The sequence below is a fragment of the Helianthus annuus genome, chromosome 7 (assembly GCF_002127325.2).
Source record: "Helianthus annuus cultivar XRQ/B chromosome 7, HanXRQr2.0-SUNRISE, whole genome shotgun sequence".
NCBI lineage: Eukaryota > Viridiplantae > Streptophyta > Magnoliopsida > Asterales > Asteraceae > Helianthus > Helianthus annuus.
The window spans coordinates 84786058-84812892 of NC_035439.2; the positions used below are offsets into that span (position 1 = coordinate 84786058).

A 26835-nucleotide genomic window follows, 5' to 3' on the forward strand; every position below is an offset into this window, starting at 1 on the left:
ATGTTCTTGCCATTAGCTATCTCGACGGTATGCTTAGAACTTAATAATGCGGGCGAATGCTTAAGTTTCTTACTAATGCGAAGGGATACATAACTGGCATCGGCACCGGAATCAAATAACACAGAAACATAATGATCATCAAGTAGGAACTTACCCGCCACGACTTTGGGATCGTTCCTAGCCTCTCCAGCTCCAATCACGAAAGCTCTGCCCCTTGCATTTCCAGCATTGTTGTTTTGCTCATTGTTCCCAGCTCCCTGATTGTTGCGATTCTGATTCAGTTCAGGGCAATCCTTTCGCATGTGTCCTGTTGCCCCGCATTTAAAACATGCTCTGTTGTTTCCCTGCTGCTGTTGCTGTTGGGGTTGTTGCTGATTTTGCCTTGCCGGGAACTGACTTCTACAATCCTTGGCTTCGTGCCCCATCTTGTGGCATCGCTGACACTGACCCTTGTTACATGCCCCGTTGTGGTGCCTGTTACACTTGTTGCACTTAGGGTAGTTTCCCCGGTAGCCACCCTGTTGCTGAGCGCCTTTGTTGTTGTCAGTTTTCCTTTGCTGAGCTGGGGCTTGAGTAGGGTTAGCATCCTTGCCCTGATTTCCATCCCACTTTCGTTTGCCATCACTAGAACTTCCTTCCGCAGCACTGATCCTTTTGGGCAACCTGCCCTCTTCCACAGCCTGATCAGTGAGTTTGTGAGCAAGTCGAACGATCGGCTGAATGGTAGTGTGGTTGGCTGAAGTTACATGGCTTCGAATTTCTGGAGCCAGACCCTTGATGTACAGTTCGATCCTTCGGTACATGGGTCGAGACATGTTTGGACAAAGAGCAGCATAGTCGTTGGACAGCTTGGTGTAGGTCTCAATCTCCGACCCAACCATCTTGAGTTCATAGTACTCATTCTCAAGCTTGTGGATGTCATCCCTGTGACAGTACTCTTCCTTGATCATATCCTTGAAATCTTCCCACGCAGTAGCGTTAGCAGTCTCTAGACCAAGCATTTGAATTTGCGCTTTCCACCATGAAAGTGCGCTTCCCTCTAGAGTACCAGTAGCAAACTTCACCCAATTAGCAGTTGGGCATTCACAGACAGCAAAAACAGCTTCGACCTTCTCAATCCAGTGCAGAAGGCCTATGGCACCCTCCGTGCCATTGAAAGGAAGAGGCTTGCAATCCATAAAGGTCTTGAAGGTACAAACACGTGGTTGCACAGGTGCAGGCTGACCTATCGGGTGAGCTGCGAAAGCTGCGGCCACGGTGTTGAGCAGGCTAGTGAACTGAGCCGGGGTCATGTTGACGTTTCCTCGTCCGCGTCCACTCATTGTCTTCATAACCAGAAAACATAGTATGAGTGCGTGATAGCGAGAATAAGATAGAAGAGAGAAGATGTATCTATCTAATCAGGCAACTAGTACGTATAGTAAAGCAGAAAGCATAAGACAAGTAAGCAAGTAACTATGGGTCCGAGCTATGAGGTCAGATAAGTCGAGCCTTGTACTTGGAGTGTAGTGTCGTCACGAGTCACGGGTTATAGTCTGGTTTTTCTCAAAAAGATTTTTCCCCTTTTTAAAACCAAGTTCACTATAACCAATGGCTCTGATACCAATCTGTCACACCCCCAAAATCCACCTGCGGATAACACCCGCTTCGAGGGCGTGACTGACCAGGATCCAGCCACCAATTATACTGAATAACTAAGTTGATAACAAAAGCAATACTTACTAACCATACGATTAGCCGGTGTTAAGTTTAAAGTTCAAAGTCTTAAGTTCAGAGTAAAATGTAGCGGAAGCATAATTAACAGTTTTAAACATTGTTCAAAAGGTAGACATGATAAATGCCCAACATACGGGCCGACGACCACTACACATCCCAAGCAGTTGCTCCAGTCACTGGCCACCTGCAAAGCATGCAGTAAGGGGTCAACAATAATGCTGAGTGAGTTCACTAGTTGTCCAGTTTTAATTACCAAAAACTTGTTTCACCAGTTAATTTATCCGTTTATACATGCCATGGGGAGCTACCCCAAAAGTTTAGCGACTAAACTGTTTTTTTTTTTTAATACCGAACACTAGGTAACCGAATGCGTTTCCGCAGGATGCCCCGATGTCAATGTTCTATCATCATTGACGGATGCCTGAGTACATTAGTTCACGACCGATCCCATACCATGGCACGGTGTGAGGCTGGTAAAACCTAAATAGCGCTATCAACTAATAACCCGTTCGCCTGGCACCGGCGACTAATCGGTATTATGTAGTAGGGACTTGAGTGATAGAGTTGCGTTTAGTGCCGTTAGTTGCAATCCGTATAAACAGTAATTAACCAAAAAGGTTTCCCAATACAAGGGAAGATAAAGTAAGTTTGTTCCCAATAACTAGGGAAGGAATGTAGACGGTATCCCCTTTACAAGGGGATAGGGTTGTTTCAGTCTCGTGTCCCAAACCACCGGGACGCATGCTTTTAAGTTGTGAACTCACCTTGGGTTGCTCGGTATGATACGTTACTTGGTTAAGTATGTTGGTCACCACGTCCTAACATGGTTACCAAATATGGGTCAAGTCGGGTACAAGTAAACACGTATAGCATGCACGTATACAAACAGTTAACAGGCAGAACTACAAACAGTAACATATGTACATACAGTAGCAGATCAGAATGAAGTCCAGTCAATAGGAGGCCCAACAGTTGAAGCCCAAAACAACAAGACAAACAGTCAAGGCCCAATAACATAAAACAGCCCAGTCGAAACTAAGGTGGTTGCGACTCGCAACCGAGGTTGCGACTCGCAACTGCGGTCTCGGTCCGTCATGTTTTGGTTACGACTCGTAACCGGAGATTGCGACTTAGCAGGTGTGGTTGCGACTCGCAACCAGGTTTGATGCATGCTGATTGCGACTCGCAACTGGGAGGTTTCGACTGGTCACGCGTGGTTTCGAGTAGCAACCAAAGGTTGCGACTCGCAACCGTGATAACTTGCATGGCAATCCCTTCTAGAACCTGCAGACTTGTACTATCCAATGAAATTGCATTTTCATGTAAATGTTGTACCATTTCCACTAAAACATGTTTGTTTGTCTGATCATTAGCCAAAACAGATCAAATATACACATTTCAAAATATTTCAAAGGCATTCAAATTGTTCTTCATGTTCATCATCATTTTACATAACATTCAAGCAATAAACTGAAAATCATTCAAACAAAGACATATTACTAAAACCCAAAACCGTGCACTTAAAACCTCATAATCAAGCCCTTGATATAATTATTCAAGCAATTTGCACGTATCCGAAACATACATTTATAATGACCACAATCCATCTAAACTTTCTAACAAACCGAGATACACACAAACATCTTTTTAATCATCAACATTAACAAGCACAAACCAATAAGGATCATATAAAAGCCCAAACACTAACCGGTTACCCATTTAACACATTTTGATCCACACACACATGTCAAACAAACATCATCCATACACAAGAATCATAGTAACACATAACATATATTTGTCCTAGTGACCTTATTAACACATGAACATCTAGAAAGAGCTAAAACCACTAACCGGTTATAGATTCAAGATGTGCGGGTATGATGGATCGGTGAATGAGCTTCCGGTTGGCGGTTCCGAGCTAAAGCCGAGTATGTTCTTGATGTTGGTTGAACCCGAGAAGAGGGAGAAGGATGAGAAGAGTGGTCTTGGTTGCTAGAACTTTAGGGTTTTGTGTGAGAGATGAGAGTGTGAGAAGGGAGTGTGTAAAATGGCTAAGGGAGGTGGGGTCGGGTTTATATAGTGTTGCGAGTTGGGCTAAGGGTTTCCGGGTTGGGTTCTCGGTTACAAGGCCCAAACGGCCCAAGTCACTTGTTCACTCGAGACCATTCTGGGTCTCGAGTCGGGTCGAGGTTTCGGTTTACATATATAACACTTATACATATATATATACATACACATAAGCAAATCGGCATATAACACATAATAACAAATAGTTTTTCATACATTTTTACTGTTAGTCGATTACGTACACGTTTGTTACATCAAAAGGTTATCCGGAAAGATCCGAGGTGTCACAGATGTCCTGGAGTTCCTTACTTTTAGTGTTAATGATTACAGAAATTATATACACCATTTCTTGTTTCCTTGAATAACTAGCCAATTTCATTACTGAAATGAATTTCAGTGGCTTTCGAGGTCTATCTCCTATAATTAGAATTACTTCTCCTGTGGGAGTACGGATTTCTACAGAATTCTTATCACACAGGATTCGAGAATGGTTGGCTATTAACCAATCTATTCCTAATACCACATCGAATCCGGCTAAATTCATAGGTAACAGGTTTGCAGAAAACTTATGACCTAACAATTCTATCTTTACTTCTTGCAAAACCTTGTCTATGTTAACAGAATTCCCTTCTGCTATTTCGACTGTATAAATCTGCCTAAGGGTAGTTAGAGGTAAGTTAAGAGCTTGACAGAATGCAGTATTAATGAAACTTTGGTTTGCACCAGAATCAAATAATACTTTTGCATAGACGTTATGCACTAAGAACGTACCCGCTATCACGTCTGGAATGAGTTCGGCTTCTTGAGTGGTCAGCTGGAATGCGCGAGCATTTTTCTTAGTAGTTCCTTTAGTCGTTTTAGCTCTACTGTCTGCTGGTTTAGCTAACTTAGGACATTCAGACTGGAAATGTCCTGTTTCTCTGCAGTTATAACAAACTCTTGTTTCCCTTCTGCAGTCTTCTTCCCGATGTCCTTTCGCCTTGCAGAAGTTGCAAAATATATTACACTGTCCATAGTGTTTCTTCTTGCAATTTCTGCAGAAAGGAGGTGATGAGGATTGCCCTGTTTCCCTCTTTTTGAACTTATTGTTACTATTACCCACGCGAAATCCTTGGGTAATCTTCTGAGCCAATTCCTTCTTGCGATCTTCCTCTCTGGTGCGGACTAGTTCATCGGTTAAGGTATTAGCTAATTCCACAGCATCGTCAATCGTGCGTGGTCTCGCAGCTTTAACGATGTTACGGATTTCTCCAATTAATCCCCAAATATAACGGGAAATAAGTACCGGTTCTGGCGAAGCCAGGGAAGGTACCACTCTCGCATATTCGAAGAATGTCGAAGTATATCCTCGACAGTCTACACCTAGCATACGATGACTCAGGAACTTGTTTGCCATTTGTTCCTTCTCGTATTCGGGACAGAATTTTCTTTCGACAAGACTCTTAAATTCTTCCCAATTCATTGCATAGGCCACCCTTCTTCCTTTTGCTTGTAGCACCGTGTTCCACCATTCTAACGCCCCTTCTTTGAACAAGTTTGATGCATACATCACTTGATCTTCTTCAGCACATTTACTTATTGCAATTACTGCCTCGGTTTTCTCTAACCAACGCAGTCTTGCAGTTGCCCCTTCATTACCTGCAAATTCTGCGGGTTTACAGGCAAGAAATTCTTTGTAAGTGCAACCAGGCGTTGCAGCTTTCATTCTCTTAGGGAGTGGGGCCTGTTGCGGATCATGGTCATCATGATTGCCGCCTCCGTTTATGCTGTTACTGCCGTTATCTTCTGGAATACGTTTACTAGGAATTAATTGTGGTTCGGCAGGTTTCTGAACAGCAGCCACAATTTCTGGAATAGCATTGGCTATCCCTTGAGCAATAAAGTGTTCAATATCTTGTCTAATTATATATTGATCTTCCTGATTTTGCTCAGACTGATTTACTTCATTAACTGGTTCACTATTAGCGTTTTCCATCTGCTAATTAGTATTAATAGGAATTATTAGTGTCTAATTATTAATACCAAAATCACAGATAAACACATAGATCAGTTTAACATGCAAGCATAGTCAAAATTGTCGATGTCTCGACTTCTGTTTTGTTTTATATATATATATATATTATACCTGCTTCAATACACACTTTTTATCTTACAGTGTTTTATTGCCCATTTTACAGAATCAGTTTTACTATTTTAGTTATAATACAAACAAACTTCTCCAAACCCCTCCTATCTTTTGGTTCACTGGCAGTTTCAGTAACGACGCTCCCTCTCGTCGTACTTCCAAGAAATCTGCTCCCCTATTTCCCGGATCCTATTCCCGGTGCCTATCAGTTCTTCACCAAACTGACGCAGTTCAGCTAAATTTTCATAGCTCATTGGCGGATTAGGGATAGGTTCTGGATCAAACTGTGGGAGAAAACTATAGGGACTATTAACTATATTTTGGAATTGCCAGTCATTGGTCCACCATTCCTCCATTTGGCCTAATGGTCGGGTATGAACTAGTGGGTCTGGAATAGCTGGTCCTAGGTTTATTGGGAATTGGGCTGTAGCAGGATAAGAGAAGAGATTATCGTTGATAGGCTCTAAAACATCACAATTAGCCAGTAGGCGGTCTATTTCGTCCTGGAATGTGATTTCCTTAGACTGTTTAGAGCTTTCTCCGATCTCTATTCCCTTTTGCTTTAGGTCTATCCCTATTTCTGCTGGCTTGGAACTTTCTCCGGTTTCTATTTCTTTTCCCTTGCTCACACTCACAGGGTTTTCTATTTTAGGGATTCTCCTAGGTTTCCTTCGGCGCACCTTTCGCCACCCTACATATCTTCTTTTCTTTTTAGGTTTTGCTTTTTCCAGCGGTGGAGCTTGGAATTCTAACGGTTCCTCTATGTCAGCAATGTAACCAGTGAAGTTGTGGGAGACTTCAATTGGCACAAGATAGAGGTTGAGGTTCTGAAATGCTTCCAACATCTCATTCATGCTGTACGGCATATATGCAAAATACACAAAAATGTTAAGTTAAAACTTTCGAACAAAGCTTAACAAATAAACATTTTTATTGCACACCAGTTTGTACAACATAACAGCAAACAGAACACATTCAGATTTATTTATTTATTTACTAGGAAGTAAATATTTCTAGATTTAAAGCTTAAAGATTTGCATTTTCTGCTACAGTAGCAAGCAGATACAGATTTACCCATTTTTCATCTAAATTATTTTCCCCTGGTGGATTATTATTAATTTCCTGAATTTCTGGGTTAAACCTCACTCTCTTGGTTCGGGGTTTCTTTTTCTCTTGACCTTTTCTAAGGATTGAATTCATTTTCTCCGGTGTAAGTGGGTTTTCATAATTTGCCTTACGGACAAAGATTACTTCCTCTAACTTGACGGAAGTTTTGGAGGAAGAGGTTCCCTGTTCTTTAGGTATACTATCTAATTTGCGGTAGATAGCAGAAATCTTTTGTTTACCCATACTGTAATTTTAACAATTAATCAGTTAATAAGCATATATTCACAGAATGACAAATAAAATTTTCCTAATTAAAATAGTGAGCTTAATCAGTAAGCTTAAAACAGTGGCTCTGATACCACATTTTCCTGTCACGGCCCCCGACCCGGTTTGACCCGTTTCAGGAGCCGCAAGACCCGTTTCAGGAGCCGCGGGACAGGAATCCCGTGGTATTTAATTTAAGCGACAGCGGAAGTCTTTTTAAAACAGGATCTTTTAATAATTTAAACTGCCCGTTCCATAATTTAGGGATAAATTCCCGGAATTTACAATAATGTGATTTCTCAGGGAAATCTTTATTTTCAAAACATGTTCATTTATTTATTTACATTGAGCCACTTTTCTAAGCTGGGAGTGCTCCACGGCACTTTTCTTTGCTCATACCATATCACCTGAAACATGTTTGAAAAAGGTTTTGTCAGCGGGGAAATACTGAGTGAATCATTCAGTTTACTGAAAACGACACATTTGTTATAATCTATAGTATTAAGGGGAATTACAATGTTTCTGATATCAAACCAACTACCCACAGTATCTGTCACTCAACCATCCATTGGCTAACCCATTTGTCCAATGGTGTCTGTGACTGTGGTCAGATCACCCCTTGGCCACCCGTTTGTCCAAGTGTGACGGGAAATAAGTAATGTATACAAAACCCCACATACCGGCTGTAATTTGGTGATTACATAGACTTAATCCCTGTAATTATAACTTTGAAAATAACTTGGAGTTTTGTAAAACAGTTTGATAAAAGAGAATGACTCACAAACTGTGAGAAAAGAGTTTGTAAAAGGGGAATGACTCACATTGCAAATTTACGAGCAGAGTATAAGCTTTACTGATTCGCCTGCTAACCTAATTTAAATAACAATGCACACACAAACGGGATTAGTAACTAATTCAGCAGTTACGTCAATTCACGAGATTAAACCCTCACAACTATTATCAAGTGCGATACTTAACAATTCAATGGATTCACAACGAATGACAGAGCATAGTCCAAATTCGAACAGCACTCAAACATTCAAGTTGAAATCACAATGAATAACAAAGTACAAGCTCAATTTGAACAGCACTCGGACAATCGTTGGATAGTTATAATCGATCGGACGTTGAATCGTAATAGCGATCGAGTTATTACCCTGATTGCGGCAGCACCTCGTGATCGTGTGTGTGTTTATTGTGGTATTATAGCCTTAACTCGACGTACAAACAGCAACTTTATGTCGTTTTAACTTCTACAGGTGAGTGCCAATGTCGGCTATTTATAGCAAGTTTTGGGACTCCCTTACGGACCGTAAGCCCGAACCTTTATGGTCCGTAAGCTAAGCAGTCTAAATATAGGCTGCCTAGGCTCGGGACTAGCCTTGGTGACTCAAGATTTCAACCAATTGGAACAAAGCAACGTTTTATTTTAGATTATTATCAACTAGGGTTTGCCCCCCTCGAGTTTTAGGGGCCCTGATCCTGATTCCGATCATTCTGAAAATTTTAGGGCTAGTGCAGAATTACTTGGGTGTCTCAATTAGAGTTTTCTTATTGACTAATTATTGTCCTAACTATTGATTTTAATGGCAGTTGTTACATATGAGGTTAGACAAAGCTGCAAAATATGTGTAGTAATACTTCCTTGTAACACCAAAATATAGATGGTAATATTTCCGTGTAGCACCCAAAAAACACGCTAGTGTTCGGTTCAAAGCTGATTATCTCAGGCATGGTCGCGCCTCATTACGATTTCCCTTTGAAGTTAATAGCCACAACAGTGAATCGTTGCAACAGTGGCTGCAGTGACTGGGTGGTAACAGTAGGTTTTTATAATGGGTTGTAATAGTAAGCTGTTTGAGTTTGTCTTAATGTTTTAAGGCAGCAGCGTGTGGCTGCCGTAAGGACGCAGCGTGTTTTGTCAACTTAAAAACTACAGGTTTTTTCAGCGAAAAACGTCAAAAAAAGGCAGCGTTCTACAACGTTTTTCAGCACTGCAGGCTGCAACGTTTCTGCAGATTTTCGGATAGGTTTTTGAGCAAAACGACGACAAAAAACTGCAGGTTTTTTCCAGCAAAAAAAAACGCTAAAAAAGTGCTGTTTTTTCAGCAAAAAAACTGCATGTTTTTTAGCATAAAAACCTTAAAAAACTGCAGTGTTTTTCAGCACTACAGGCTATAAAGAGGTATTAATTTGATTTACTATCAAGATGGATATAAAATACAACAGATAATAACAATCAACTAACTATAATACGCTAACAAACAGATGATATTCGTTTACAAAACTAACACACTTATTCTCTTAAAAAGCAAAAAAAAAAATGTGTAAAAATGTTTTGGGTAAACACTACCATCTCGACCGACCGAAAAACCAGTTCTAACCAACTCAGTTAAGCTAGTTCTAGACATTAAAGACCACTTTTTACACACCCTTAGTTGTGTTGATACTTTTATTCGCAAAAAAAGAAGTAACTTAGAGTATGCTCAAATATGCCTGACCTAGGTATGTATACATTGTAAAAAGGGCAACTCAAAGTCTCTCATGGCACATTGACTTCCTAGGATGAAACAAACGAGAAAACAACAATAAATATGAAGCACATGACACAACGAAACAACCACGAAGAAAGGGCATTTACAGATTTACCCTTGAGACACACACATTTGGACCCGATTTCCCTTCAACTAAACTTGTTAGTCTAAAGCTTAATCTTTTTTATCCTTTCTTAGATAGTGGTGGAGCATCCGAAGTATTCAGAGTTGTGTTGTGCTGGTAGACTTATAAATCTGAATCAAAAGAGCCACCAAATGTTTCTGAATCGCTACAAATAGGGTCGCTAATTATCACAGTTGGAGCTCCTAAAATGTTCAAGACAACAACTTATGTTCGTTGCCTTAGGGTTAATTCTAAACTTTCTCTCTTTCTTGTTTATAACAATTAACAAACCACATCGATTCTTAATCTTACAAAAACAAAAAAAAAACATAATCCCCAAAATATCATCAACACATACAAAAGATAAACAAGAAATTAAAGTTGCATATATATATATGTATATATATATATATATATATATGTACAACAGGCATTAAGAATTATGTCTCACGTGAGGTGCTGCTGAGTATACAATCTGAATCCAACAACCTACCATTACGAACAATCACAAAAATACGATTTAGTTGTTACTGAAATCAAAGAAACTTACGTGGAAGGCTGCAACGAGATGAGGATTTTTGATATGGTGAGGTTCTACCACTGCCACTGGATGTGAGGGGAAAGGAAATGAACGAGGGTGGGAGAAGATGATATGGGCGGGATGTCACGGCCCCCGGCCCGGTTTTGACCCGTTCCAGGAGCCGCGGGACAGAAAACCCGTGGTATTTAATTTAGGCGACAGCGGAAGTCTTTTTAAAACAGGATCTTTCAATATTTAAAACTGCACGTTTACATAATTTAGGGATAAAAACCCTGTGATTTACAATAAGGTGATTTCACCGGGAAATCTTTATTTTTCAAAACATGTTTCTTTATTTATTTACATTGAGCCACTTTTCTAAGCTGGTAGTGCTCCACGGCACTTTTCTTAGCTCACAACAGATCACCTGAAACATGTTTGAAAAAGGTTTTGTCAGCGGGAAATACTGAGTGAGTTCATTCAGGTTTTTATGAGAATGACTCTTAGTTATAAATTACAGCATAAGAGCGATTACAATGGTTTATATCTTATATTTATCTGGCGCTCTGTCACAATGGTGACAAGTCACAATGGTGACAAGTCACAATGGTGACGATGGTCATACCACTATTAGATCAATGAACCTAAATAGTGATGATTATCCCTAGTAGGTCAATGAACCTAACTGGGAGAAAATTAGTAATGTGCACAATACCCCACTTGCCAGTAATTCAAGATATCCACGACTTAGTCCCTGTAATTATAACTTTTGAAAATAATTTGGAGTATTGTAAAACAGTTGATAAAAAGAGAATGACTCACCTTGCAGATTTAACGAGCAGTGTATAAGCCTACTGATTAGCCTAGATTAACCTAATTTAAATAATAATGCACACACACAAACGGGTTAGTAACTAATATAGCAGTTACGACAATTCACGAGATTAAACCCTCACAACGATTTATAAGTGCAATACTTAACAATTCAACGGATTCACAATGAATAACAGAGCATAGTCCGAATTCGAACAGCACTCAAATATTCAAGTTGAAATCACGACGAATAACAAAGTATAAGCTCAATTTGAGCAGTACTTAAATAATCGTTGGATAGTTACAATCGATCGGACGTTGTATCGTAATAGCGATCGAGTTATTACCCTGATTGCGGCAGCACTTCGTGAATTTGTGTGTGTTGTGCAGTAGATGAGGTATAACTCGACGTCAATTTAGAATTTGAGCGTCGTTTGAACAGCAGAAATCGAATGCCAATGTCTGCTATTTATAGTAATTTTTGGGACATGCTTACGGACCGTAAGCCATATCCCTTACGGTTCGTAAGGGACACCTATTTACTATAGGGTAGCCACGCGTGGGACTAGGCCTGCTGAGTCACTGAATTCGAGAAATTCTTAACTGACAACAAGAATTAAAGATAATCGTCCACTAGGGTTTACCCCCCTTGAGTTTTAGGGGCCCTGATCCTGATTCCGATTGTTCTGGAAATTTTAGGGTTTATGCAGAATTACTTGGGTGTCTCAATTAGGGTTTCCTATTGGTCAAATTATTTTAATAAATATGACTTTTGATGAGAGTTGTTACATCCTCCCCACCTTAAGAAAAATCTCGTCCTCGAGATTTACTGAAAATAAATGAGGATACTTTCGTTTCTTTTCTGATTTCAGTTCCTAAGTTACTAATACTAATCGTTTGTGTTTTGAGAAATTTGACTTTCTTGTCTTCTATTTGTAGTTGTTTCTCTACAATTTCAGCTTTTTATTTACCTCCACATCTTGAAGAGGTACTACCAGGGATTCGTCTGATAGACATTTCTTGAGATTGGATACATGAAATACTTCATGTACTTCAGCTAACTCTTCTGGTAGTGGTAAACGATAAGCAACTGGTCCTATACGTTTGATCATTGAAAATGGTCCTACATACCTTGGTCTTAGTTTTCCTTTCTTACCGAATCTAACAATTCCTTTCCAAGGAGATATTTTCAATAGCTTTTTGTCTCCAATTTGAAATTCGAATGGCTTTCATCTATTATCTGTATAACTCTTCTGGCAATCTCTAGCCGTTTTCTGTTTATCCTTCGTGATACTAAATATCACAATCGTAGTCACTTAGGATTTTCATCCATCTCTTTTGCCTCATGTTTAATTCTTTTTGCTCAAATATATATCTTAAATTCTTATGATCCGTATAGACAGTAAACTTATACAGATAATGTTTCCAATTCTTAAGGGCAAAATTATGGCTCCTAATTCTAAGTCATGAGTGGTATAGTTTTCTTCGTGCTTTTTCAATTACCTTGATGCATACGCAATTACCTTTTTGTGTTGCATTAATACACATCCAAATCCTAGCTTTACAGCATCACCCTATATTTTAAAATCTTCTGTTCCTTCTGGTAAGGCTAGAATAGGGGCATTTGTTAATTTATGCTTTAAGATCCTAAGGGCTTCTTTTTGTTTAGGTCTTTAGTCAAACTTAAATGTTTTTACAGGTTAGCTTAGTTAATGATATAGCTATCTTTGGAAAAATCCTTAATAAATCGTCTTAGAGTATCTGGCTAAACCTACAAAACTCCTCATTTCCATTGCGAATTGCGGAATCTTCCATTTGGTAATTGCTGAAATTTTATGATGATTTATGTGAATACCTTTATGATTCACCATATAATCCAGAAATTGTACTTCTGGCAGGCCAAAATTTCACGCTTTGAAAATTTGGGCGTAAAGTTTCTCCTTTCTTAACAACGTTAAGAGTGCATGTAGGTGCTTGCAATGTTTCTCCTGACTTTTGGAACAAATAAGTATATCATTGATGAGAACGATTACCAATTTATCTAAGTATGGTTTTCAGATCCTATTCATTTTACGAATGTTGCAAGTGCATTCGTTAATCCGTAGAGCATAACTAAAAACTTGTAATGACCATACCTAGTTCTGAAAGCAGTCTTAGGTATGTCTTTTTCTTGTACTTGAACGTAAGTATATCTTAGAAAAATATCTAGCTCCTTAAAGTTAATCAAAAAGATCATCGATCCTAGGTAATGGGTATTGATTCTTAATTGTAACCTTATTCCCTTCTCTATAATTAATATACATTCTCATCGAACCATTCTTTTTCCTTAATAAATAACACGGGTGCTTTCCCAAGGGAATGAACTAGGTTGTATGAAACCTTTACTTAGTAATTCATCTAATTGAGTTTTCAGTTCTAATATTCTTGTGAGTGCTAACCTATAAGGTATCTTAGTTATTGGTATAGTTTCTGGAATTAAATGCATCCTAAATTCTATCTCCCTATCTGGTGGTAATCCTGATAATTCTTTTGAGAATACATCTGGGTATTCTGAAACTACAGGAATTTCCTTAAGTTCTTTACTCTTAGTACTAATGATTTACTGAAATCATATATACTATTCCTTGCTTTCGTTCATAACTAGCAACTTCCATTATTGATATGAACTTCGTGACCTTATGTGGTTTATTTCCTGTAATCATAATTACTTCTCCGGCGGTTGCCTGAATTTCTATAAAGTTCTTATCACAAAGAATTCGAGCATAGTTGGCTACTAACCAACCCATTCCTAATATAACATCAAATTCAACTAATTTTATAGGTAATAGATTTGCAAAGATTTTATGACCTGATGGTTTTATATTTTCCTTTTGCAAAACTTTATCTATGCTAACAGATTTTCCGTTTGCCGTTTCGAATGTAAAGATTTGCCTAATTTTGGTGAATGGTAAGTTAAGAGCTTAACGGAACGAAGTATTTATAAATTTTTGGTTTATACCAGAGTCAAATAATACTTTTGTGTAGATGTTATAATTTAAGAACGTACCGGCTATCACATCTGGAATGAGTTCTGCTTCCTGAGCAGTCAGTTGGAAGGCTCTTACATTCCTTTTTGCTTCTTCTGCAGGTTTGGCTTTATTGTTAGATAGTTTATTCAGTTTTGGACAATCTGGCCTAAGATGTCCAGCTTCTCCACAGTTGTAGCAGACTGAAAATCTCTTCCTCCTGCAGTCTTCTTCTTTATGCCCCGGAATTTGGCAAAAATTGCAATATCCTTTGCATCTTCCAAAATGCTTTCTGTTGCAAGTATCGCAAAATGGGCTAGTGGAAGATTGCCCATTTCCTCCTTTCTTGAAATTATTATGGTTACCCGGACGGAATCCTTGGGTAATCTTTTGGGCTACTTCCTTCCTTCTATTTTCTTCTCTTGTCCGTACTAGTTCGTCAGTCAGAGTATTGGCTAGGTCCACCGCATCATCAATCGTGCGAGGTTTCGCAGCCTTGACGATATTACGGATTTCAGAAATCAATCCCCAAATATAACGGGAAATAAGTACCGGTTCTGGCGAAGCCAGGGTTGGTACTATTCGAGCATATTCGAAGAATGTCGAAGTATACTTTCGACAATCTACATCCACCATCGGTGGATTAAAAACTTATTTGTCATTTGCTCCTTTTCATATTCGGGACAGAATTTTCTTTCTACAAAGCTCTTAAATTCTTCCCAGTTCATAGCATACGCCATCCTTCTTCCTTTTGCTTGTAACACCGTATTCCACCATTCTAGCGCCCAGTTTGACGCATACATAACCTGATCATCCTGAGCACATTTACTTATGGCAATTACGGCCTCGGTTTTCTCTAACCAACGCAGTGCCGCATTTGCTCCTTCATTGCCTGCAAACTCAGTGGGTTTACAAGCAAGAAATTCTTTATACGTGCAACCAGGCGTTGCAACTTTCATTTTCTTAGGGAGCGGAGCTTGTTGTGGTTCATTATCATGATTAACATGATCATTGCCTCCGTTTACGCTATTACTGGAGTTATTTTCAGAAATACGTTTGCTAGGAACGATTTGTTGCGGTTCTATTGGATTTTTAACAGCAGCAATGATTGCTGGAATAGTGTTGGCTATCCCTTGAGCAATTATTGTTGGAATAGTGTTGGCTATCCCTTGAGCAACGATATTTTCTATATCCTGCCTAGTCATATATTGATCCCCCAGTTGTTGCTCGGATTGATTAACCTCATTAACTGGTTCATTATTCGCGTTTTACATCTGATAATTAATATATATATATATATATATATATATATATATATATATATATATATATATATATATATATATATATATATATATATATATATATATATATATATATATATATATAGGGGGCTGCTAGAATGAGAACCACCCCGAGTTGTAAGAACCGCGAGAACTACACCCCACGGAGCGCCGTTCGCCATGATTTTTTTTACAAGTAGATGTGTGTATTATAAACACAGCCGTAAAAAATCATGGCGAACGGCGCTCCGTGGGGTGTAGTTTTTTACACCACAAGTTTGGTGTTTTTTAATTTTTTTTCTTTTTTCTTTTTTTTTTCACCAAACTTGTGGTGTAAAAAACTACACCCCACGGAGCGCCGTTCGCCATGATTTTTTACGCCTGTGTTTATAATATACACATCTACTTGTAAAAAAAATCATGGCGAACGGCGCTCCGTGGGGTGTAGTTCTCGCGGTTCTTACAACTCGAGGTGGTTCTCATTCTAGCGGCTCCATATATATATATATATATATATATATATATATATATATATATATATATATATATATATATATATATATATATATATATATATATATATATATATATAATTTATTAGTATTAAATAAATAATGATTATACAAAAATCATCATACAAATTTCACAGTAAACATATAGCCAAAACTATTGATTTCTCGATTCCCATTTTTTATAATTTATAGTAGGCATCAATACATACTTTTATCTTACAAAGTTTTATTTGTAGTTATTTTACAGATTGATTTTGACTATTACTATTACACAACCACAGTTTCATAAATCCCCTATCCTTTGTCAGATGATATTCTAGTAATGGCGTTCCCTCTCATCGTATTTCCAGGAGATCTGTCCCCCCCATCTCTTGAATTCTTTTTCCAGCATTCCTTAGTTCTTTGCTTAAAGTAACGGAGTTCAGCCATATTCTCGTTACTCATTGGTGGATTTGGTAAAGGTTCTGGATTGCACTGAGGGAAAAGCCTATAGGGATTGTTTTGTAACTGTATTTCATTAGTCAACCATTCGTCTATTCCGAAAGGTTGCGGGTGGATTGAAGGATTTGGAATAGCTGATTCTAAGTTAGTTGGTAGTTGTGTTTCAAGAGAGTGAATATTTTCATTAACAGGCTTAATAGTATTATAGCTTGCTAATATAAAATCTAGTTCTTCCTGAGATGGTAACTCTTCAATTTGCCTAGAACTTTCCCCAATTTCTATTTTCTTAGGCTTGGGTTTCTTGAGAGGTAAAGCGTTGAATTCTATAGGTTTCTCTATGTCTGGTATATACCTATTGAAATCTCTAGAAACCTCTATTCTTATCGGATAGAGATTTAAATTCTGAAGGGCATCAGACAAGTCACTCATGCTGTTTAAGATATACACAATTACTAAGTTAAAATTTATAACAAAATTTGATAGAAAACTTTTAAATATTATTTCATACTGGGTAACTATCAAAATAACTGAAATTTAAAACACCCTAGGTTTTATTTATAAATTTATTTACTTACTGAATAAGGCTTCTAGACTGTCGAAAATAAAGGTGCTAAAACTTGGATCAAATTATTTAAGAATTTGCATTAATTGCTACATTGGCTAGCATATAAAGATCTGTCCATACTGTACACAATTAGTCAGATAATAAAACACATAATCACAAAATAGCAATTAATAAAAATTAAGTATTTTCTAAATACTTAATTGGCTTAAACCAGTGGCTTGATCAGTGGCTCTGATACCACCTTTTTCTGTCACGGGCCCCGGCCCGGTTTTGACCCGTTCCAGGAGCCGCGGGACAGAAATCCCGTGGTATTTAATTAGGCGACAGCGGAAGTCTTTTTAAAACAGGATCTTTCAATATTTAAAACTGCACGTTTACATAATTTAGGGATAAAAACCCTGTGATTTACAATAAGGTGATTTCACCGGGAAATCTTTATTTTTCAAAACATGTTTCTTTATTTATTTACATTGAGCCACTTCTCTAAGCTGGTAGTGCTCCACGGCACTTTTCTTAGCTCACAACAGATCACCTGAAACATGTTTGAAAAAGGTTTTGTCAGCGGGAAATACTGAGTGAGTTCATTCAGGTTTTTATGAGAATGACTCTTAGTTATAAATTACAGCATAAGAGCGATTACAATGGTTTATATCTTATATTTATCTGGCGCTCTGTCACAATGGTGACAAGTCACAATGGTGACGATGGTCATACCACTATTAGATCAATGAACCTAAATAGTGATGATTATCCCTAGTAGGTCAATGAACCTAACTGGGAGAAAATTAGTAATGTGCACAATACCCCACTTGCCAGTAATTCAAGATATCCACGACTTAGTCCCTGTAATTATAACTTTTGAAAATAATTTGGAGTATTGTAAAACAGTTGATAAAAAGAGAATGACTCACCTTGCAGATTTAACGAGCAGTGTATAAGCCTACTGATTAGCCTAGATTAACCTAATTTAAATAATAATGCACACACACAAACAGGTTAGTAACTAATATAGCAGTTACGACAATTCACGAGATTAAACCCTCACAACGATTTATAAGTGCAATACTTAACAATTCAACGGATTCACAACGAATAACAGAGCATAGTCCGAATTCGAACAACACTCAAATATTCAAGTTGAAATCACGACGAATAACAAAGTATAAGCTCAATTTGAGCAGTACTTAAATAATCGTTGGATATTTACAATCGATCGGACGTTGTATCGTAATAGCGATCGAGTTATTACCCTGATTGCGGCAGCACTTCGTGAATTTGTGTGTGTTGTGCAGTAGATGAGGTATAACTCGACGTCAATTTAGAATTTGACCGTCGTTTGAACAGCAGAAATCGAATGCCAATGTCTGCTATTTATAGTAACTTTTGGGACATGCTTACGAACCGTAAGCCATATCCCTTACGGTCCGTAAGGGACACCTATTTACTATAGGGTAGCCACGCGTGGGACTAGGCCTGCTGAGTCACTGAATTCGAGAAATTCTTAACTGACAACGAGAATTAAAGATAATCGTCCACTAGGGTTTACCCCCCTTGAGGTTTAGGGGCCCTGATCCTGATTCTGATTATTCTGGAAATTTTAGGGTTTATGCATAATTACTTGGGTGTCTCAATTAGGGTTTCCTATTGGTCAAATTATTTTAATAAATATGACTTTTGATGAGAGTTGTTACACGGGAGTAAATCAAATGGGCGGGTGATATTGATATGGTTGAAGATGAGTGGCTACAATAGCTTTTCATACATGAAAAGTTACTATACAATCTTTTTAGAATTTAGGGTTAGAGAGATGAAATAGGGGATAGGATGGAGTGAATATTCAGAAGAACTTTTTAAATTTTAGATGTAGGGGTTGAGATGGTGGATTGGATGTGAATGCTCTAATAAAATTATATTGACCATTTTGCCACTGAGGAAAAGGACAAAATGACAAGATTTTATTAGACAAATATCAGTTGATTTCACTTTTGGACCAAAATGACAATAAAAGTGAAACCACATTGATTCAGATTTAAAAGGTTTGAGTTTTGGACTAAAGTGACAAAAGTGACCAACCTCAAGGACCAAAATGACAGTTTACTCGGTTAAGAAAGAAATAATAAAAGTTGTCTCAAATTAAATAACATAGATAACAGTTTTTAATATATAATTAATTTACATAAAATTGTATTTGTTTGAACACGATTTGAAAGAAAAACAATTCATTATTTTATAATCCTCAATAAATAGGGCTGACAATAGATATCTGTGTAAAACACGATTAGACCTGTTTACTTAAAAAGTACACAACATAATTTTTTACTTTTTTAAAATAAATAAAATTATGAGGTTAGGATCCATCGTTTCTTCTTCTTGTTACATAAAATATAAAACTGTGCTATAGACATGAGATATAAAGTAGTTAAACGAATTGTATTCATATTTAATACGTGTGTTATACGCGTCGTCAGAGACCTATTAAACCCGATAAGACACGATTTGTCAGCCCATAAACAAACCCAAAGCTTTACAATTGGGTCATTGGTAGTTTTTTTAAGGATTAAACATACCATCTAATACTGCTTCTACAATCTACACATGTGCCTTAAATCGTTAACCTCATGGGAATGGAGGGACTCTTTTTCAGTGCATCATAATACCACTAGACTACAAGCCCTTTATTCATCATGGGTAATCATTATTACTTACTGGATCACTTAGGGCTCTAAATAATTTATAGGTGGGTGGATACGGGTGGAACCACGGCTCAAAATGAGCAGGTGGAAACTTCCAAGTCATCTTAGACAGTTGCTTATTTCCTTATCCAAGCATCATCCTTTTGTTGTTGACTCATCCTCGTTACCATTTTCATAGAGATCAGGTTGCTTGTCGTCGATCACTTTTATCGACTCTCCTCGTCATCGCTGTCACTCATAGTTCTTTAGTTATCGGCTCAGCGAGTCGCTTTTATAGAATGTTGTTCTTCCTCTACCACTTCCGCCTCAATACAAAAGTAAGGCATCTGGGTAGACGACCATCGGCCAATCACCATTTTATCTTATGACGAAGACACTGGTCATGTAACCCATCCTATCCTTCTCGACCAACACAGTTCTAACGGTGATAAAGTGGTTTTTATCTTTTTAACGCTTCTCAAATATTTAGTAATTCTCGTTTAAAACTGCACCAGTGTGTTCTCATTGGAGAACTCCATGCCAATTGCCAAGCCTAGTTACAGATATTAATCATGCAAATATAAAAACTTCCATTCCATTCCATTCAAACTGAAACTGATCAAATCAGGTTCCCAGATTAAACAAAAAAGCATAATATAAATTCTTAAAATAACCACCAATATATCAATAATGGTGTGCTGAATTCAACCAAACACATGGAACAATGAACATAAATCTTCTTGGTCCAGTCATTACTCTCAACTGCTCATCATGCACTTACCTGCATATCAAAAGTCACCAAAATAAGACACTTCAAAATAAATTCAATTCAAACAAAACTAATATATAATAATAATTAGACTTTAGTACACACAGTGATGATTTGCCCACAAGTCTTGCTTTCAGCTCATCGGCTACAGCATCGATAAATTCTTCGGTGTTCAAATAGTGCTCCCTACTGAGCCTGAAAAGCATCCAATGATACAAGTTATATAAATATTTATATACGAGTAACAATTTGGTTTCCTATTATAACATTTCATAAAATTCTAACTTTCTGTCTCTATTAAACAGAAAGAATACCCCTTTAGCCAAGGGTATTTATGACATTTCTTTTAAAACTACAGTCAACTTACTTGGATCCATGAATAATGAGTGCAAGATCCTTTGTCATCTTTCCGGATTCAACAGTTCCGATACATGCGGCTTCCAGCTTCTCAGTGAAATCCAAAAGCTTAGCGTTGTTGTCCAACTTTGCCCTTAATTACACAATTTATAATTTATATTCTTCAGTGCTTCAAATCAATAAATTTTTATTTGAATATAACAATTTTTTTAATATAAACCTGTGGGCCAGTCCTCGGGTCCAAGCAAAGATTGAGGCTATACTATTAGTGCTAGTTTCACCTCCCTTTTGATGCACTCTGTAATGACGAGTTACAGTGCCGTGAGCTGCTTCGGATTCAATGGTCTTCCCATCAGGGCAAACCTAAAAGCAGAACCAATTAAATTAAATATATATAATATGCAAGAACAAAAATTTAATTAATTTTTTTACGCAATGGGCGTACCAAGACTGATGTCATCAATCCAAGTGATCCGAACCCTTGAGCCAACATATCACTTTGAACATCACCATCGTAGTTTTTGCATGCCCATACATAACCTCCATCACTCTTAAGAGCATAAGCAACCATATCATCGATGAGACGGTGTTCATACCTACAAATGAGTTACATGAAGGTGACAATGATATATATATGAATAATTTCATATATCCCCTTCATAACTTGGTACACTATCATATTATATATATATATATATATATATATTAAAAGGCGACTAGATTTGTCTCCCTGTTCATTGTATCCTATCACAAGTTGCCACATAGCAACCTTTTTTTTAAGTCTTTTGCATTTTACTTTTACACCCATAACTTTGTTATTATACATGTTTAGTCCCACAAGTTTAAGTTTCTTAGTATACATGTTTAGTCCCTCTATTCTAACAAAGTTTTGTACTTATTAGTTAACTTTGCTTATATACATGTTTGGTCCCTCTACTTTGACTTTGGTAATATTAGTGTTAAGTCCCTCTACTTTTATTCGTTTTGGTATTTCACCTTTTAGTGTTTTTTTCTTAATGTCACAAATCAAACCGACTCACGCCGCAACACATGGGGTAAAGTTACTAATTTACCTAAAAAGAAAATTGAAATATCAAACCCATTTTCACACTAATGACCAGCATACCCTTCCTTTGGAACTCGCATTATGATATTAGGGTTTGAAGTGTAAGGAGAATACGAAGGGTATAATGGTCATATTGTAAATTAATGAAATGAGTAAATATGAAACTTTAAGTATTTTGAATGGGTGTGTCTGTTATTAATTTTTAGTTGGGAAAAATATGATATTATGCAAGTTTTAAATATATATATTTAAATTGTCCCAAATATAAAAATTCACAAATTCTAAGAATTATGCAAATGACAAGTTTAGTTACTCACCATATTCCAGCAGCCTCGAACTTCGACTTCCAGTTGCTTTCATAAACATCTTGAAATATGTCCTTGAATCTAAATCAACAAAAAATAGATATATCAATGAGGATATACATACAAGATAGCGTGAAAGCTGCAACTAATGCAACAAACCTTCCGTCATATTTCTTCAGAATAGTGTTCTTCGTGCTAAGATAAAGTGGCCACTTCTTCTGATAAGCTGTGTTCATCGAGGCCTCAGCAAAAGCGGCAATGGACTGTTTGAAGTCGATAAAAATAACATATAAGTATATAACTCAGATTTAAAAGACATAGTAAGATTAATAGTGGCATAGAAAAATCAATGAACCAAAAAGCGGTACCTCTTCAGTGTTGTACATTGACAAAGCTACCCCTCCGGCACCAGTGAAGTTGTAAACTTCCAAGTCTATGTTTTCACCTTCTCCTTCGGGAACTAAAATAAATAGAATAAACGTCCTTGTAAATATTTATCATGGGACAAACAAATATATAAAAAAGAGGATGATTTTGTGTAGGTATGTATATGAACCGAACGTTCATGAACTGTTCGTGAACTTGTTCGGTGTGAAGTTAGGTTCTCGTTTAAATGAACGAACATGAAGACATTTTTTTGTTCATTTAATTAAACGAACAAACATGAAAACATGTTTTGTTCATTCATTTATGTTCGTGAACGTCCCTTTATTTAGTTCATTTATGTTCGTTTCAATTTAAATACATAAGTACATATATTTATATAAATACTAAACATAAAATAGACTTCCAAACTACTTATTTATATATAACTAAACTAGCTGGTAATTGGGCTTTGAGCTTTCTAGTAATATAAATGGATTTTCCAACAGAATTTATCGTGATTAATCACTAACTTATATAAAAAATTACTTTATGTTCATTTATGTTTAGTTAATTGTGTTCATTTATGCTTGTTTAATTATGTTCATTTTTGTTGTTTATTGTTTGTTAAATTATGTTTGTTTATGTTCCTTTTACGTTCACGAACTGTTCATTTAGGTTTTAAACGAACGAAACACGAACACGCCCATTTTATTAATAGACGAACATGAACAAAAAATATGTTTGATTATATGTTCATGTTCATGTTCGGTAAAGTTAAATGAACATTTGTGTCCGTTCGGTTCATTTACAGGCCTAATTTTGTGAGTCTAAATAGAAATATGTATAGATAATACGCGTACCAAAAACAAGCTTAAGCTTTCCGGGTCCCTTAATCACTGCATCAGTAGCTTTGTATTGATCACCAAATGCATGTCTTCCGATGCAAATAGGCTTTGTCCATCCTATAGATACAACAGTTATAACAGTCATGTGCTATTTATAAAATAAAAAATTAAAAAGAAAACAAAAAACTCAACTTCCAAATTGGTAAATACCTGGAACTAGTTTGGGAATATTTTTGCAAAGAATTGGTTCTCTAAAAACTGTGCCTGAAAAACGTGCAAACAAAGCGATTTCATACACAATGAAATAAAATATCCATAGCTTTATTGTGTTTGAATGAGGAATAAATTATATCACTAACCGTTCAATATATTTCTGATCGTCCCGTTTGGACTCTTCCACATGCTTTTCAAAGTGAACTCCTTCATACGAGCCTCATCTGTGAATGATTTGATCTATCAGTAACTTAATAACCAGTGCATTGTCCCATAAATAACATGATAGGAATAAATTTAGCATACCAGGGGTAATGGTGGCGCACTTAATCGCAACATTGTACCTAAAGTTAAATTGAAAATATCAGATTATAGAAAAAACAGAAAAATTATAAAACCTTAAACAAGAAACAAGAAAATCTCGAGCGAATCCGAACACGACCCGAACCTGAAATTGTGTCATACGTATGAACCCAAACATGACCAGAATATTCACGGGTTGACCCAAACACGACCCGTTCAACCCGAATTTTTTTATTTTTTTCGCAAAAAGGTATATAATACGGTTACATTTTAATTAAAAAATATTATGTCAATTTCTCTTTATAAGTTATAATTATGGCATAAAATACCCACCCAATTTAATTTATGAAATAAAAATTATTGTAAAAAATAAAATATGATATAAATAGGCTAAACAGGTCAACCCACCAACCAGCCCAAGTTGGCATGAACCGACCCGTTTAGCTAAACGGGTTCCTGAAACTGACCCGAACCCATTTAGACTAAACCCAAAACCACGAATTTCGTGTTAGGTTCATGTTGTGTCAGAAATTCACACCCCTAGCTATAAGTCACCAAAAAAAAGTGTGAAATTAAAATAAAAAAGAAGTGAGTCCATCGTATGTTGAATCAAGCTGTAACGTTTGTTGTAAAACAGAAATGGGTCACGGAAGGTAACAAAAAGTAGACGTACTTAAGAGTAGCTTCGGCACTTTCGATGGTAACTTTATCGTCAGTAGCATCACGGTTAGGAAGACCCAGGTCGTAATACTTAATGTCGAGATCTACGAAGGGGAAAATGAGCTGCAGTATATAAACACTTTTTAGCGATGTGATCCAGATAACGAATATTTGACCTCAAAACAATTTGTATAATGTGTATAACCTTATCCTTGATTGATTGCCAAAAGACACGAGTCATTTCATCTCCTGTAACAAACAAAGATACATATTGTTAGCCCAGTAACTACATCATATTGCTCCTTGAGTAAATAATTGAGGACAAATAAACCAAATGATAAAAACAAGTTTTTGTACAAAATTTACACAACAAAACCAGAAGCTCATACACACCCTTCCATCCTGAAAACTTCATGATTTAACAAGAGTTTTTTCAATAATCATTCTATGATCAAAAAGCACACCTTTTTTTTTTGAAAATTAAACTTCAATAGAACCACCTCCGACCCAAACGGGCAAAAGGCAAAGAAAACAAGACTACCCCCGACCCAAACGGGCAAAGGGCCAAAAATTACAACATATACAAGGGGCATTTACACCACTCCGTCCATATCAAAAATTACAGCATATACAAGGGGTATTTACACCACTTCGTCCATATCAAAAAGTACACCTAATCGGCCACCGGTAATCGGTCAAACACAGTCAAAATCGGTCACGTTTCGGTAAAAATCTTTGAAGTGCTTAAAAAAATTATGCTTATTAATCCAATCCAATTTATAAGTTTGAAAAATAGTATATAAAATTTTGAAAACTTTTGTATATATATATATAAGTTGGAAAAATTACATATAAAATTTAAATCCGATTGATCCCTATTAATCCAGATTAATCGCTAGTCAACTTTTATAACCATGTATACACCATGTCTGTATGAGTATTTTGTTAATAAATAAATAATAAAATAATAATGAACAAATAGCTATAGAGTCAATAACTATGACTAATCAGATCATAAGTAGTCAAACTACACAATCTTCTTGTGTATAAAACCTAATATCTATTAGAGTCTATACCTAACTATCATTAATCAGATCGTACGTAAGGAACATAGCAATAACTGCAAATCAACAACAGAAACAGAGCATCGATCTGATCAAACTGACTACGATTCACAGATCGGAGCCTGAGTAATAATAAATCAAAGTAGAGGAACAACGAGAAATGGAGTATATGACTCACCGTCCATCTCAACGATGGGGTTTTCGACTTTGATTTTGGCGAAAGACATTGCTACTGCTTCTGAACGAACGATGAGATCGCCGGAGAAAAGTTTGCCGGAGATCGGAGTGAGAAAGATGGTGAGATAGTGACGGAGTGGGGGTTTAGGATATTTATAGGACGGCGAATGCCTAATACGAATGGTAGGTGGGGATGGGATGGCAATATTTTAACATAGTACTGTTACGATGCGGTTGCCATTGTTGAATTTAGGCCAACTAATAATTACATTACAAATAAATATATTTAAAAAGGGTTAGGTTAATGTACCTCTCGTAACATAGAATTGGAGGTGATGTACTTGTTATCGATGTATCGATATTGAAAATGTTTGGTACGATACAGTATTTTAAAATAAAAATCAGTAAAATATTGGTACTGAGACATAAGTATCAGTCTCAAAAACATCAAAAAAATCCATATCAAATTGATATCGAAATTTGATTGGTACGGTTCCGTTTTGTACCAGTATTTGTTGATATCGGTATCAAAATGCTCATCTCTAACTAGAGTACGAAGGTTGTAGGTCCCTAAAAGTTCGAAGCACAACCAAGCACTAGTAGAATACCATGGCATTAGGTATATGCCATGTGACATGGGAGTGCAAAAATATAGAATAGGTCAATGACAAATAAATGTCTTTTAACACTAATGATGACTGATATATCAATGAACTACAACTATTGTCACACTCCAACTCGCAACGGAAGCGCACACGAGGTATAACAAACACATGGTACTAACGCGTTATTATTGTATTCTAAAGGTACATCAATTTACATTGTTGATTCCATACTACAAGTATGCTATCACAGTACGTTCTTGCAGATCACGTTAATCTTCTAATTCATTGCATGTATTCAGTTGTAGAGCAATTCTTGTAACAACAAACACAAGTATTACGCAAGTCTCAAGTCAC

At 36.8% G+C, this 26835-nt stretch overlaps 1 protein-coding gene across 1 annotated transcript; it reads right to left on the reverse strand.

Moving 5' to 3' along the window:
* Positions 1 to 20317: 20317 nt before the first annotated feature.
* Positions 20318 to 26127, reverse strand: LOC110867916 (isocitrate dehydrogenase [NADP]). The gene is made up of 15 exons (XM_022116975.2): positions 25878 to 26127; positions 24841 to 24884; positions 24649 to 24758; positions 23979 to 24016; positions 23819 to 23896; positions 23670 to 23723; positions 23475 to 23576; positions 22617 to 22708; positions 22408 to 22511; positions 22261 to 22329; positions 21323 to 21473; positions 21098 to 21240; positions 20888 to 21010; positions 20626 to 20715; positions 20318 to 20532 (listed from the first exon to the last, which is right to left on the reverse strand). The coding sequence occupies exons 1-15, from the start codon at positions 25924 to 25926 to the stop codon at positions 20529 to 20531; spliced, it is 1251 nt and encodes a 416-aa protein (XP_021972667.1). The 5' UTR covers positions 25927 to 26127; the 3' UTR covers positions 20318 to 20528.
* Positions 26128 to 26835: the final 708 nt, after the last annotated feature.

Excerpts from the sequence above, each read along its gene's own strand:
- LOC110867916 (XM_022116975.2), bottom strand. The coding sequence starts at position 25,926 with ATGTCTTTCGCCAAAATCAAAGTCGAAAACCCCATCGTTGAGATGGAC. Across the intron at positions 21,474-22,260 it reads TTCGAGGCTGCTGGAATATG|GTATGAACACCGTCTCATCG; the intron begins GTGAGTAACTAA and ends ACTCATTTGTAG. Across the intron at positions 21,241-21,322 it reads GATTGATGACATCAGTCTTG|GTTTGCCCTGATGGGAAGAC; the intron begins GTACGCCCATTG and ends TTCTGCTTTTAG.